Source organism: Cervus elaphus, chromosome 9 (assembly GCF_910594005.1).
Source record: "Cervus elaphus chromosome 9, mCerEla1.1, whole genome shotgun sequence".
NCBI classification, from domain to species: Eukaryota; Metazoa; Chordata; class Mammalia; order Artiodactyla; family Cervidae; genus Cervus; species Cervus elaphus.
In genome coordinates, this window is record NC_057823.1 from 21,770,164 (window position 1) to 21,782,733 (window position 12,570).

The 12,570-nt window shown below is 52.4% G+C and overlaps 1 protein-coding gene across 1 annotated transcript in view; it reads right to left on the reverse strand.

Moving 5' to 3' along the window:
- The window catches only part of UHRF1 (ubiquitin like with PHD and ring finger domains 1), a 32,442-nt gene that overhangs the window by 17,136 nt on the left and 2,736 nt on the right, over positions 1-12,570 (reverse strand). Inside the window, exons 2-4 of the mRNA XM_043911885.1 lie at positions 6,328-6,600; positions 5,894-6,048; positions 2,553-2,768 (exon numbers count right to left, since the gene is read on the reverse strand). Of these exons, the coding sequence (XP_043767820.1) occupies positions 2,553-2,768; positions 5,894-6,048; positions 6,328-6,600 (644 nt within the window). The remainder of the gene's footprint in view (positions 1-2,552; positions 2,769-5,893; positions 6,049-6,327; positions 6,601-12,570) is intronic.

Sequence of the window (12,570 nt, forward strand, 5' to 3'; positions counted from 1 at the left end):
AAGTACCAGACTGAACATCAGCAGAATTAGAAGATGTGAACAATCAGCCAACACAGTCTAACTGATGTAAACAGAACATTTGCCCCAACAACAGAATGTACTTTTTTTTTTTTTAAACTGTGCAATATTCACCAAGACAGACCCCACTCTGAACCATAAAACAAACCTCAACAAGGACTGGAATCATATAGTGTATGTTCCTGGACCATATCAAAGTCAAACTGGAAATCAGCAACAGAAAGACAATGCAAAAATCTCTAAACACTTGAGAGTTAAACTCCATATTTCTCAATAAGTCAGGAGCCAAAGAGGAAGTGTTAAAGGAAATTGTAAAAACAGAGATAACTGAATAAAGAGAAAAACAACAGAGCAAAGTATGTGGAAACCAGGTAAGGCAGTGCTGAGAGGGAAATTTACAGTACTAAAATGCTTACATTAGACTTATAATAATCTAAGTTGCTACCTCAAAAAGACTAGAAAAAGAAGAGCAAAATCAACTCCAAAAATGGAGAAAATGATAAAGATGACAGCAGGGAATTCCCTGGGAGGGGTTAAGACTTCAAGCTTCCACTGCAGAGGGCATAGTTCCTGGTCAGGGAACTAATATGTCACCTATCTCAGCCGTAACTAACTAACTAAATATATACTTTTTTTTTTTTAAAGATGAGAGCAGAAATCAAAGACATAGAAAACAAGAAAACAACATTCTAAGCAAGGAAACAAAAAGCAAGTTATTATTTTTTTTAACAATCACATCACTGCGCCAGGGCTGATGCCTGGACCTTGCCCCATCAGCCTCCTCCCTGGTCTCCCTGCTGCCACGCTGCCCCCTGCAGTCAACTCCCAGCTCAGCTGCCTGAGCGATGATTCTAATTATAAGTGGCATCTATGCTCTTCTGTGGTGGCTCAGATAGTAGAGTTTGCCTTCAATGAAGGAGACCTGGATTCAATTGCTGAGTCGGGAAGGTCCCCTGGACAAGGGAATGGCAAGCCACTCCAGGATTTCTGCCTGCAGAATTTCATGGACAGAAGAGCCTGACGGGTTATGGATCATGGGATCGCAGAGTCGGACACAACTGAGCGACTGACACTGAACACTTACTCTGCGCTCTCAGGCTCCCAAGGGCTGCCAGCAACAGAGAATACACTCCAGCTCTGCACCCCTCCCAGCCGTATCCTGAACACTTCCTCCTCCCCCTCTCCCCTTTAGCCCACTGGCCTCCTCAAGAGACCACAAAGACATCAAAAATGGTCCTGCCCCAGGGCCTCTGCACTCACTGTGCCTATGCTCAAGACACTTGCCCAGATACCCATGTCTTGTATACAACATATACAGTGGAGTATCATTCAGCCACCAAAAAAGTTCATCATGCAACATGTATGGACCTTGCGAAAAAAGCCAGACACAGAAAGACACATAGTGTAAGATTCCACTTAGGTGAGGTCTCTAGGAGTCAGATTCACAGATCCTGAAGGTAGGTGGTGGGGGCCAGTGGTAGGGAAGGGGCTGGGGAGGTCAGTGTTTCAAGGGGACAGAGTTTCAGTCTGGGAAGATGAGAAAGTTCTGGAGATGGATGATGGTGGGGGTGGGGATGGTTGCCCCAACAATGTGAATGTGCTTAATGCCACTGAGCGGTGCACTTGAAAATGGTTAAGGTGGTAAGAGCTTCCCTGGTGGCCCAGTGGTGAAGAAGACACCCGTCAATGTAGGGGACACGGGTTTGATCCCTGGTCCGGAAAGATCCCACATGCTGCGGGCCAACTAAGTCTGTGCACAACTACTGGAAGCGCGCACACTCGAGAGCCTGTGCTCCGCGACAAGAGAAGCCACTGCAGTGAGAAGGCCACGCAATGCAACTCCCCCCCACCCCTCACCGCAACCAGAGAAAGTCCACACACAGCAACAAAGACCCAGTGAGGCCAAATAAGTAAATATATTTAAAAAAAAAGAAAGACATCTTAAAATGGTAAAGATGTTAAGCTTTCTACACACACACAGAGAAGCCTGGTAGAAAGGGTTCAGCAAATATGTTCAGCAAAGGGCCTGGCAGTAAATATTTTCAGCTTTGTAGGCAGCCACCCAGCTCTCTTCTGGGCGCCCTCCTAACATGGAGCAGCCACAGTGAAGCAGTGAACAGATGGGCGTGGCTCGGTGCCAATAAAACTTTATTTGCCATTCAGACCTGGGGGCCAGCTCTGGCCTGTGGCCAGCAGCCTGTTGACCCCTGATGTGAAGGGCACCCCGGGTAGGAGTGTGTGGTTCTGGGTGTGTTCTTGCCTGTCTGTGCACACACACGTTGACCCAGGAAGGTGCTGGGACCAGCCATGTCTCTGGACAGGAGAACCAGGTGACCAGGAAACAGAAGGAAGAATATTAAGTGTGGCCTTGAGTACTTTCCGGACCTGGCCACATTTTTTCACCTGTTTGCCAAATTCAAAATAACAAGCATACGAGAACAAGGAAGCTGGAAATCTCTGCCAGGGCCCCGGAAATAGTTCCACAGGTGGGGTGTAGAGGGCCTGGGGAGAAGGCAAAGGCCGGGAAGACTCACCCGATCCTGACGTTGGCATGCAGCTCCCGTGCCGTCCTGGTCTCACGTTTCCGCAGGATCTCGGCATCGTACCAGAAGCCACGGTCCTTGGGGAGGTCTGGGTTGTAGTTGACCATGACCACCTGGCCCACCTGCAGGTCCTCCCACTTGATGGTGTGTCGGGCTCGAGCCCGGACGTTCTGTGAGGTCATCTGGACCACTCCGTTCTCTGGGTAGCTGAAAGGGAGAGCCCTGAGCTCAGACCTCAGGTGCCAGCAGGCCTCACCCCATCACCGGGAGACAGAAGCCGGGCAGAGAGGGCAGCCTGGTGTGTGGGTCTGAGTTACACTCATCACAGCAGCCCAGAAAGGCCCCTCCCCAAGAGCTCATCTGTTGGTGTTAATAACACACAGGCACTGTGACACGTTTCAATTACAGCAGCCCCCAGCCTTTGCAGCACCAGGGACTGCGTTCATGGAAGACAGTTTTTTTCACGGACCAGGTAGGCAGGGATGGTTTGGGGATGATTCAAGTGCACATTACATTTACTGTGCACTTTATTTCTACTCTTATTAAAGCAGCTCCACCTCAGCTCATCAGGCATTAGAGCCAGGGGTTGACCCCTGGCACCCTGACAAGCGGTATTTTTTGGCACCTAATCTGGAAATAGGGGCTTCCAAGGTGGTGACACTAGCAGTAAAGACCCCGCCGGCCAATGCAGGAGATGGAAGAGATGAGGGTTCGATGCCTGGGTCAGGAAGATCCCCTGGAGAAGGAACTGGCAACCCACTCCTGTATTCTTGCCTGGAGAATCCCATGGACAGAGGAGCCTGGTGGGCTACAGTCCATGGGGTCGTAGAGTCGGACACGACTGAAGTGGCTTAGCATGCCACGCACCCTGCTCATTTAGGGGCACTGCTCAATCTGGAAATAGGATTGTTGCAGATAAGAGATCAGGTTAAGATCAGATCCTGATAGAGAAGAAAGGTCCTAAACCTAGTGACTGATGGATGAGAGGCAGACAGAGGAGAGCAATGCAGGAAAAGGAGGCAGAGGCAGGAGGGAGGATCATAGCCACGAGCCAGGATAGCCAGTCCTGCTGAAAGAGGCAGAAAGGATTCTCCCCTCCAGGTTCTACGAGGGTCTCAGCCTTCTCATCACCTTGGTTTTGGACTTAGGGCCTCCAGGACCATGAGAGGATAGACTATTCCAGCAACAGCAGCAATACTTTGTAGAGCAGCCATAGAAAACTACGACAGAAGGAAATGCAGGGAGGGAAGGCTTTTTTCCATATATGTGTGTTGATGGTGACTTTTGTAGAGGGAAGACATTATATTAAAAAAAGACAGGAAGTCATTATTCTGAATATGCAGGAATTCCAAGTGGCCTCAAAAAAGGCGTAAGACAACTGGCTAAAGAGAAGGCACTGGTGACCCACTCCAGTACTCTTGCCTGGAAAATCCCATGGACGGAGGAGCCTGGTAGGCTGCAGTCCATGGGGTCACTAAGAGTTGGCCACGACTGAGCGACTTCACTTTCACTTTTCATTTTCACGCATTGGAGAAGGAAATGGCAACCCACTCCAGTGTTCTTGCCTGGAGAATCCCAGGGATGGGGAAGCCTGGTGGGCTGCCGTCTATGGGGTCGCGCAGAGTCGGATACGACTTATGCAACTTAGCAGCAGCAGCAGCAACATATTCTAAGTAACACAATAGTAAAGCAACCAAACACCAATAAAAATTAACAAAAGATAAATATGTAAGAAAATTTTAAAAACCTAACATTGTAAAGCGACTATACTCTAGTAAAAGCTATTTAAAAATAAATTAAATTTAAATAAATAAATAAATAAAAGCATATCCTATTAGCAACAAAGTTTAGCCTCAGCCTAGAGCAGGGATGATCCCAACTCCACTGTGATGAGCTGGTTAGCCTGGTGTTCATTATTTTTGCTAATAAAGTGCCAAGAACAAGGGTTGTCCAAGAGGTGCTAGTGGTAAAGAAGCTGCCTGCCAATGCAAGAGACATAAGAGACACGGGTTCAACCCCTGGGTGGGGAAAGTCCCCTGGAGAAGGAAATGGCAACCCACACTAGTACTTTCGTCTGGGGAAATCCCATGGACAGAGGAGCCTGGAGAGCTGCAGTCCACAGGGCTGCAAAGCGCTGGACATGACTGAAGCGACTTAGCATGCACAACAAGGGTTGCCAAGGACCAGATAGTCAATACTCAGCTTTGTGAGCTGCAAGGTGTCTGCTGCGAACACTCAACTCGGCTACTACCACAAGAGCAGGCACAGATGGACAAGATGTAAACAAATGGGTGCTGGTGTGTTTCAAATAAAGCTTTATCGTCAAAAACAGGATGCGGGCCAGATCTGGCCCGAGGGTGGGAAGCTTGTGAACCCTGACCAAGAGGATGGGAATCTGGCACCTACTACCATTCACTCATCCAACTACTCCAGTAATTTTTAGAGCTAAGCTTAGGATGTGCCAGAAACTGGTGTGGGCAGTAAGAAACTCTGCAGGGAAACAGATGAAGCCCTAGCGCCCTCATACAACATAAGCTCCCTATAGGCGGGCAGGCTTGCCCTTGGTTATGAACTGTATCCCCCACACACATTCTGAAGCCCTAACATCCACTGTGACTGTATCTGGAGACAGGGTCCTTAAAGGTTGTTATTGTTTAGTCACTAACCCGTGTCCAACTCTTTGTGACCCCAGGGACTGCAGCCTGCCAGGCTCCTCTGTCCACAGGATTCTCCAGGCAAGAATACTGGAGTGGGTGGCCATTCGCTTCTCCAGAGGGATCTTCCCAACCCAGGGATCAAACCCAGGTCTCCCGCATTGCAGGCAGATTCTTTACTGTCTGAGCCACCAGGAAAGCCCAGGCTGTAATCAGTTAAATGAGCTCATAAGGACAGGGCTCTAATCTAATAGGACTGGGGTCCTCATCAGAGAAGACACCAGAGCTCGCTCTCTCCAAACTCAGAGGAAAGGCCATGTGAGGACGCAGTGAGAAGATGGTTGTGTCCAAGCCAGGAGGAGAGCCCTCACCAGGAGCTGACCCTGCCAGCACACTGAGCTCAGACTTCCAGCCTCTGGGACCGTGAGAAGATACACGCCTGATGCTGAAGTCGCCCAGCCTGCGGCATGTGGTTATGGCCACCCAAGCCAACTCAGAGCCCCTCACTGTTCACAGACGGGAATTCCCCGGGCCCATCACAGGGCTTGCCACATGCTAAGTGCTCCATAAACACTCTGAATTCCTACGACAGAGGGAGGGGACATCACCACCCAGGCAGCTCCAAACACCAAGTCCTCGGAGCCGCTGCTGTCCCGGGCCCACCCCGAGAATACTCACTCATCGTATTTCACATGATAGATGATGTCGTCCTCTGGCTTTGAGCTGGAGCTGCTGGGCTGGTCGTGAGCCCGAGCCTTCCTCGTTACCCTGATGACCTTGGCCTCGAACCACGCGCCCATATTCGTGTCCCTCGCATCCACATACTCGCCGACCTGCCGGGGAAGGAAGCTCTCGTTCGGCCCCAGGGAAATCTGTGAAGGGTCATGGTCTTAAGGGGAGGAGGGCAGCAGATCAGAATTTAGACGGCCCCTGCAAGGACCACAGGGAAGACACCCACAGGTCCAGTTCCAGGGTTCTGCTTTAGGGGCAGAGAAGGAACCCCTGAGCACTGATGTCTCCACCACGGGACTGTGATGACATAGGGCAGGATGGGGGGCTGCCCAGCCACGGGGATCGAGGGCTGCGTGGGGATAGCGATGCAGGAGCCCCACCTTGTAGAGGCCCAGCTCCGTCTCATCACACTCATCCTCGTCTGCCTTCCCTTCTGGCTCGTTGGCGGCCTCACCGCTGTTGGAGGACTTGTCCGACTCGCTCTGGGCCAGGCCGCAGCCAGAGTCTGTGTCCGAGAGCTCAGAGTCCCTCTCCTTGATTCCACTGCTGCTGCCGGGAACAGGGACGGGCAGCACAAGGCTCTGCCGGACCAGGAGCTGGATGGTGTCGTTCAGGCGGACGTCATAGTCAAACAGCGTGTGGCCGTCCTCCATCTGCAGGGACGCAGGCCAAGGTCACCAGGCAAGGGAGCTCACTGGGGGGAGTGGGGGGGATGATGGACCACACCCGCCCTGGCGGAGGCCTGCCAGCTCCTGGGGACAAGGTCACTGAAGCCCTATCCAATGAGGACGCCTGCTGCCACATGGGGGGGCGTCCCCGGAAGCATGTGGCCCAACCCCGCTGAGCCATGGCCACACATCAGGTGTCGGGGGAGGTTTCAATACTTTATGTGCTTTGGAACTTTTGTTTCAGTAAACAAGCATTGTCAGTACCCCTGGCTCTCAGGGAGAGTGACCTGCCCTGGAGGCGATGCTGTAGGGACATTTCTGGTTGTCTTGACAAGGTGGGGGGTGCTAGGAATGCCCGGGATGGCCCGCAGAGCAAACACCTTTCTGTTATTTCCACCCACACTAGGCACTCACTGATGGGGAGGCTAGGAGCCAGCAGGGCTCTATGATCCATTGGCACCGGGTGACTCACCAGGTATGTGAAGGGGTTTGGCTTCGGAGCACGTCACTAGGGGACGAAAGTCTTTGTGTTGGGAGTTACCTTTCCATGAGCAACTGCCCCAGGACACCCCACCGACACCCAACAAGGATCCTCAGCCCTCGGGATCCAGAACACCCTGAGGCAGGCTCTGCTGATCTCTGATTGCTCTCTGGGGGTTGGGCAGGGGGCTATCAAGGACACCACAGGAGCAGCAGCCCTGCCCTCCACCCTCTGGATGCTGGGAGCACCCCAGGTGTGACAGCCATGGAGGGCCTCCAACATCACCCAGTGTCCCCTGGTTCAGAAGCAGTGCCCTCAAGAAAGGAAGGAAGGGACCTCCCTGGGGGCTCAGTGGTAAAGAATCCACCTGCCAAGGCAGGGTTCAATCCCTGGTTTGGGAAGATCCCATGTGCCTTGGAGCAACTAAGCCCGTGAGCCAGAAGCCAGTGCGCCAGAACTACTGAGCTCTCGTTCCTAGAGCCCCGCTCCTCAAGAGAAGCCACAGCAGTGAGAAGCCAGGACACTTCGACTAGAGAGTAGCTCCCGCTCACCCCAGCTAGAGAAAAGCCTATGCAGCAATGAAGACCCAGCACAGCCAAAACAAATAAATTTTAAAAAAAGAAAGAGAAGAAAGAGCACACAAAAGTCAACTCTCCCTCCTTCCCAATTTCTAACCAGAAGCTGCTGGTTCAAAGGGCTGATTGCCATTAATATGCAAACAGCACCTGGGGTCATGGGGAGGGCACGTTCCAGGTAGTGGTTGTTAATCTTTATTCATCACAAACCTGAGAACAGAATGGCTGAGAACCCCTCTCCCCCAGAAAGACACAAGTGAACACACTTGCTGCAGAGGCCACCAGGGCCCCCTGAAGCCCACCCTGCACAGCCAGGCCCATGCTGCCTGCTCACCCAAAGCCCAGCAAGAGCCTCCGATATGCCCTGCTCTGCCTGGCTGCCACGGGAGATCAGAGTGAGACAGCGCCAGCCCGCCTACACGGGGCCGACACAGGACAGCGGAGACAGCAGGAGAAGGGACACACACACGCTGTCACAGCCCAGGGCCCAACGACTGATGGACAGATCAACAACACAGTGAGGTCCTCCTCATGGTGGGATGTTCCTCATCTCTAAAAAGGAGAGAAGGCACATCCCCAACAGTCCAGTGGTTAAGACTCTGCGTTTTCACTGCAGGGGGCACAGGTTCAATTCCTGGTCAGTGAACTAAGATCCCCAAGCCACATGGCAAGGCCAAAATAAAAAAGTCAACACAGGTTTCTCAGTTATACCAATTGCACTATCTGGCAGGAGACAGGTGGGGAGAATGGGGGGGGGGGGGCGGCCACAGGGTATATGAGAAATTTCTGTACCTTCCTCTTAAATCTGTGAACCTAAAACTGCTCTAAAACCTAAACTTTATTAGTTTAAAAAAAACGGTGGGGAAACAGGTGTCCCCAGCATCATTATGACAAGGAAACCAGCAGAACGTCATTAAAATGTCATTAAAAAGGATGATGACAAGAGGCAGGCACCTGGTGCCCAGCACCTGCATGGTTAGGCAGACAACCCTCAGCACTGCAGACATTAAGCACCCCCACCCTGATCATTCTCTTTGTGGGGAGGTGGAGCAGAATCCCTGCTCCCCCAACTTGATGTCAGGAACACCCCCTAGTTGTGATAACTGATGTCTCCAGACACTGCCCAGAGCCCCAGCAGGGCCAAACAGTCCCCAGGGAGAACCACTGAGCTAGAGACAGGTAGCCTGGCACTTATGCTCAGGGCAGCATCATCTGCCAGCCAAGCAGCGGCTCATTCCTACAAAGACATAGGACACAGCTGAGCATGACAGCTAAATGCAGGGGAGTAGAGGCGTTTCCCACACACATCAGGGGAAGCAAGGATGGTTTCAGAGGATGAGAAATAATAAACCGAAGCACCAGGACAGGGGAGAGGCAGTGGGAGAGACTCGGGGCCAGGAGGGGGCATGTGGTTGGACTTCTGTTTTACAAGGATCTCCGGGATGGAGGCCCAGCAGGAGCCAGGGTGGCAGAGCTGGGGGTGGGGGCAGAAGGGCAGCTGGGGGTGTGCAGGACAAGGAGGGTGGGGGAAGATCAGGACCTGGCTGAGGGCTGTAGTTAAAGGCGGCAGGAGGAATACTGATGGGGCCATCTGTGAGGGGTCAGGAAACTAGATAGACGGGAGCGGCCCGCACACACAGACGCAGACACACACACACACACACTCCCCTCCTGGTGCAAGAGTGCAGCAGGCAAAGGTGTGATCAGGCGGGCTGGGCACTGAGGAGGCCACGTGCTGGGCCAGGCTAGCCCGGGGCTCCACCTCCAGGATGGAATGCAGACTGGTCTGACGGCTTCAGAGGACCACTTCTGGAAAGTTCCAGAAGGACCCGAAGTGGGCAGGAAGGAGCTTGCACAACCACTTGCTATGACAAAAGGGTGTGTGTCGGATGCCCGCCTCCCCAACCCTGCTAGCCTCAAGTTGCACACAGCAGGGAGGTGGGCTGGACCCAGTGAGGATATGGACGCCAAGCCCGGGGTTTCTTCTAAGGTCCTAAAACTCCAACTGAGACTAACAGCATTGATAAAAGCTATACAAGGGACTGTCCTGCCTGTCCTGTGGTTAAGACGCCAAGCTTCCAACGCAGAAAGCATGGGTTCAGTCCCTGGTGGGGGAAATAAGATCCCACATGCCACCCTGCAATAAGTTAAAAAAAAAAAAAAAAAAAAAAAAAAGGCGAAATTAACACATACAGTTTAAATCCCTGGTGGCTCAGATGGTAAAGACTCTGCCTGCAATGCAGGAGACTCGGGTTTAATCCCTGGGTTAGGAAAATCCCCTGAAGAAGGAAATGGCCACCCACTCCAATTATTCTTTCCTGGAAAATTCCACGGACAGAGGAGTCTGGTCGGCTGCAGTTTGTGGGGTCGCGAAGAGTTGGACAGGACTGAATGACTGACATTTCAACACAACATTGTAACAACACTGTAAATCAACTATACTTGAGTAAAATAATTTTTTAGAAAATTCAAAAAATAAAAGCTATTCAAACCGAATGGCAAGCTGGATCTTAGGTTGCAGATTCTCATGTTAAAAATTAAACATGCAGTTAGAATCCTGTACAACCAGAAATGCAGGTGAAAATCCCTTAAGCTGCCTGGGGTGGTAGTTTAGTCACTCAGTTGTGTCCAACTGCGTGCAACCCCATGGACTGCAGCCCGCCAGGCTCCTCTGGCCATGGGATTTCCGAGGCAAAAACAGTGGAATGGGTTGCTATTTCTTTCTCCAGGGGATCTTCCTGACCCAGGAATCAAACCCAAGTCTCCTGCATGGTAGGCGGGTTCTTTACCACTGAGCCACCAGGGATTTAAACTGCCTGTAGTAAAACGCAAGACATGTGGTTTGGGGCACATTCAGGTGTAAAGGCCAAGCTGCCGGCGGCGTTTAGATCACATCCCTCTTTTAAACCAAAGCTTTCTGGACTTGGGGAATTCTGGGCATGCACATGGGAGTAAATGAAATAAACACAGAGGACATCTGACAACGGAGCTTCCTCCCAGAAACCCAGAGTCAGAGCCGCCCACTTTCTGCCCCCTTGGGGCGTTGGGGGGGACACTTTTGTGGTGTGAGTGCTGCTCAGAGCACAGGAAATAAATGACCCTGGGCCTGGCAAGGGGTGGTTCTCCTGGACTGGGGACAAGTGGAGAGGTCATAAACCAGACCAGCACTTGTCAAGAGGGACCTCCGGCAGGAAGAGGCCAGAGGCCTCTATCAAGACCCTTCCTGCGGCTGCAGTCCCAGCCCCCACAGTCCCGTCTAAGACTCCAGGCCTCCCCAGCAACATGGGGTTCAGGCCAGACAGAGAGATGGACAGACAGAGATGGGAGAAGGAAGAAAAGGTATGATTCAGGCCGTGGCAGAGGGACATGCTTCCCGCTGCCGGGGGAGAGATGGGTGTACAGGCATGACCCCGCCTGTCCACCCATCAGTCCTGACACGTGAACTCTGCCCTAGGAGCCCCCCCAGGCCACAGCCCAGGTCATGCCCTGGACAGGCATTTCCATTTCAGGGGTCTGTGAGGCCCAGGCTACCTACCCTGTCATGACACTGTGATGTCACTGGCCAGCCTCATGACCTTGCAGGGGCATGGAGCCTGTGTGATATGGGCTGACACCACCATTCCAATGCCTAAGGAAACATACATGTGTGTTTTCTCCTGCTCCATGGGGTCGCAAAGAGTTGGACACGACTGAGCAACTGAATAACAACAAATTTTTCTCCACTTGCAAATTCTAATAGGACAAAAAATGACAGATGTGATCCATGTCCACAATGCTCTCTGGGGTCCTCCATCGTTCTGAAGGGTGGAAGGGGTGCTGAGTCCAAACAGTGTGACACCCATGCCCTGGAGGGACACCTGCAACACCCACCACGCCCTGGGTATTCGGTCCAGCATGTCCCACAGTACAACCTGGATCTGCCATCCTGGGAGGAAGCCTGTATGTAACTGCCATACCTCGGCCAGCGGGACAGTTCCCACTGACAAGGGGAGGCCCTGCACGAAATGATTTATCGCTTGGTAAATAAAGTTCTACCAGGGCTCAAATCAGGACATGCCCACTCCTTTGGGCTCAGGATCTATTCCTGGCTTTCAATGGCAGAGATGAGTAGACAGACTGCCTAGCCGCAAACGGTTTCCACTGGGTCCTTAACAGAAAGAGTTTGCTAACCCCCAACCTAAAGGGCGTGTCTCCAGCTGCAGGGAGGGTGTTTGGGGGAGAAGGAAGGAGGGAAGGGACCCTCCTGCAGCCAGAAGGACAGGTCTCAGCAAGGGGCTGTCCGATCTACCACATGACTCTGTCCTTTGGGAAAAGGGGCAGACCTTCAAAGAAGGCCCAGCAGGGCAGGGCCATCTGCTGGGGCACTGTGACATGAGTGACCCTCAGAAGGCCACTCCCAGGATGCCATTTTACCTGATCCTTCGGACAGCTCTCCTATAGTAAATCAAAATCACCGACTAAATAATTAGTTCTCTTCTCAGCTGGGAGCAACTTTGCCCCCAGGGGGCAGTTGGCAATGTCTGGGAACCCTATGGACCTTATGACTATGGGGGGTAAGGGGGTGCTCCTGGCATCAAGTGAGTGGGACCGAGATGCTGCTCCACACCCCATAGCACTGGGGGATGAACCCCCCATGGAGGACGATCAGGCCCTGACGTCAGCAGTGCCCAAGGGGAGGCCCTGCACTAAATGATTTATCGCCCCTTTACTGTGAACCAGGAGGGAAGCTCAGCCCACACCCCGAATCCGTGACCTCACTGAGTCCCGCCAAGTACACTGGTGGGCCCACAATTAGCCCCATCTGACTGCAAAGCACAGACTGCCCCGGCCAGAAATACTCGGCGGGGCACTTGGGACGATTAGGCCCAAGTATTGCACCTGAGCGCCGTTACCAGCACC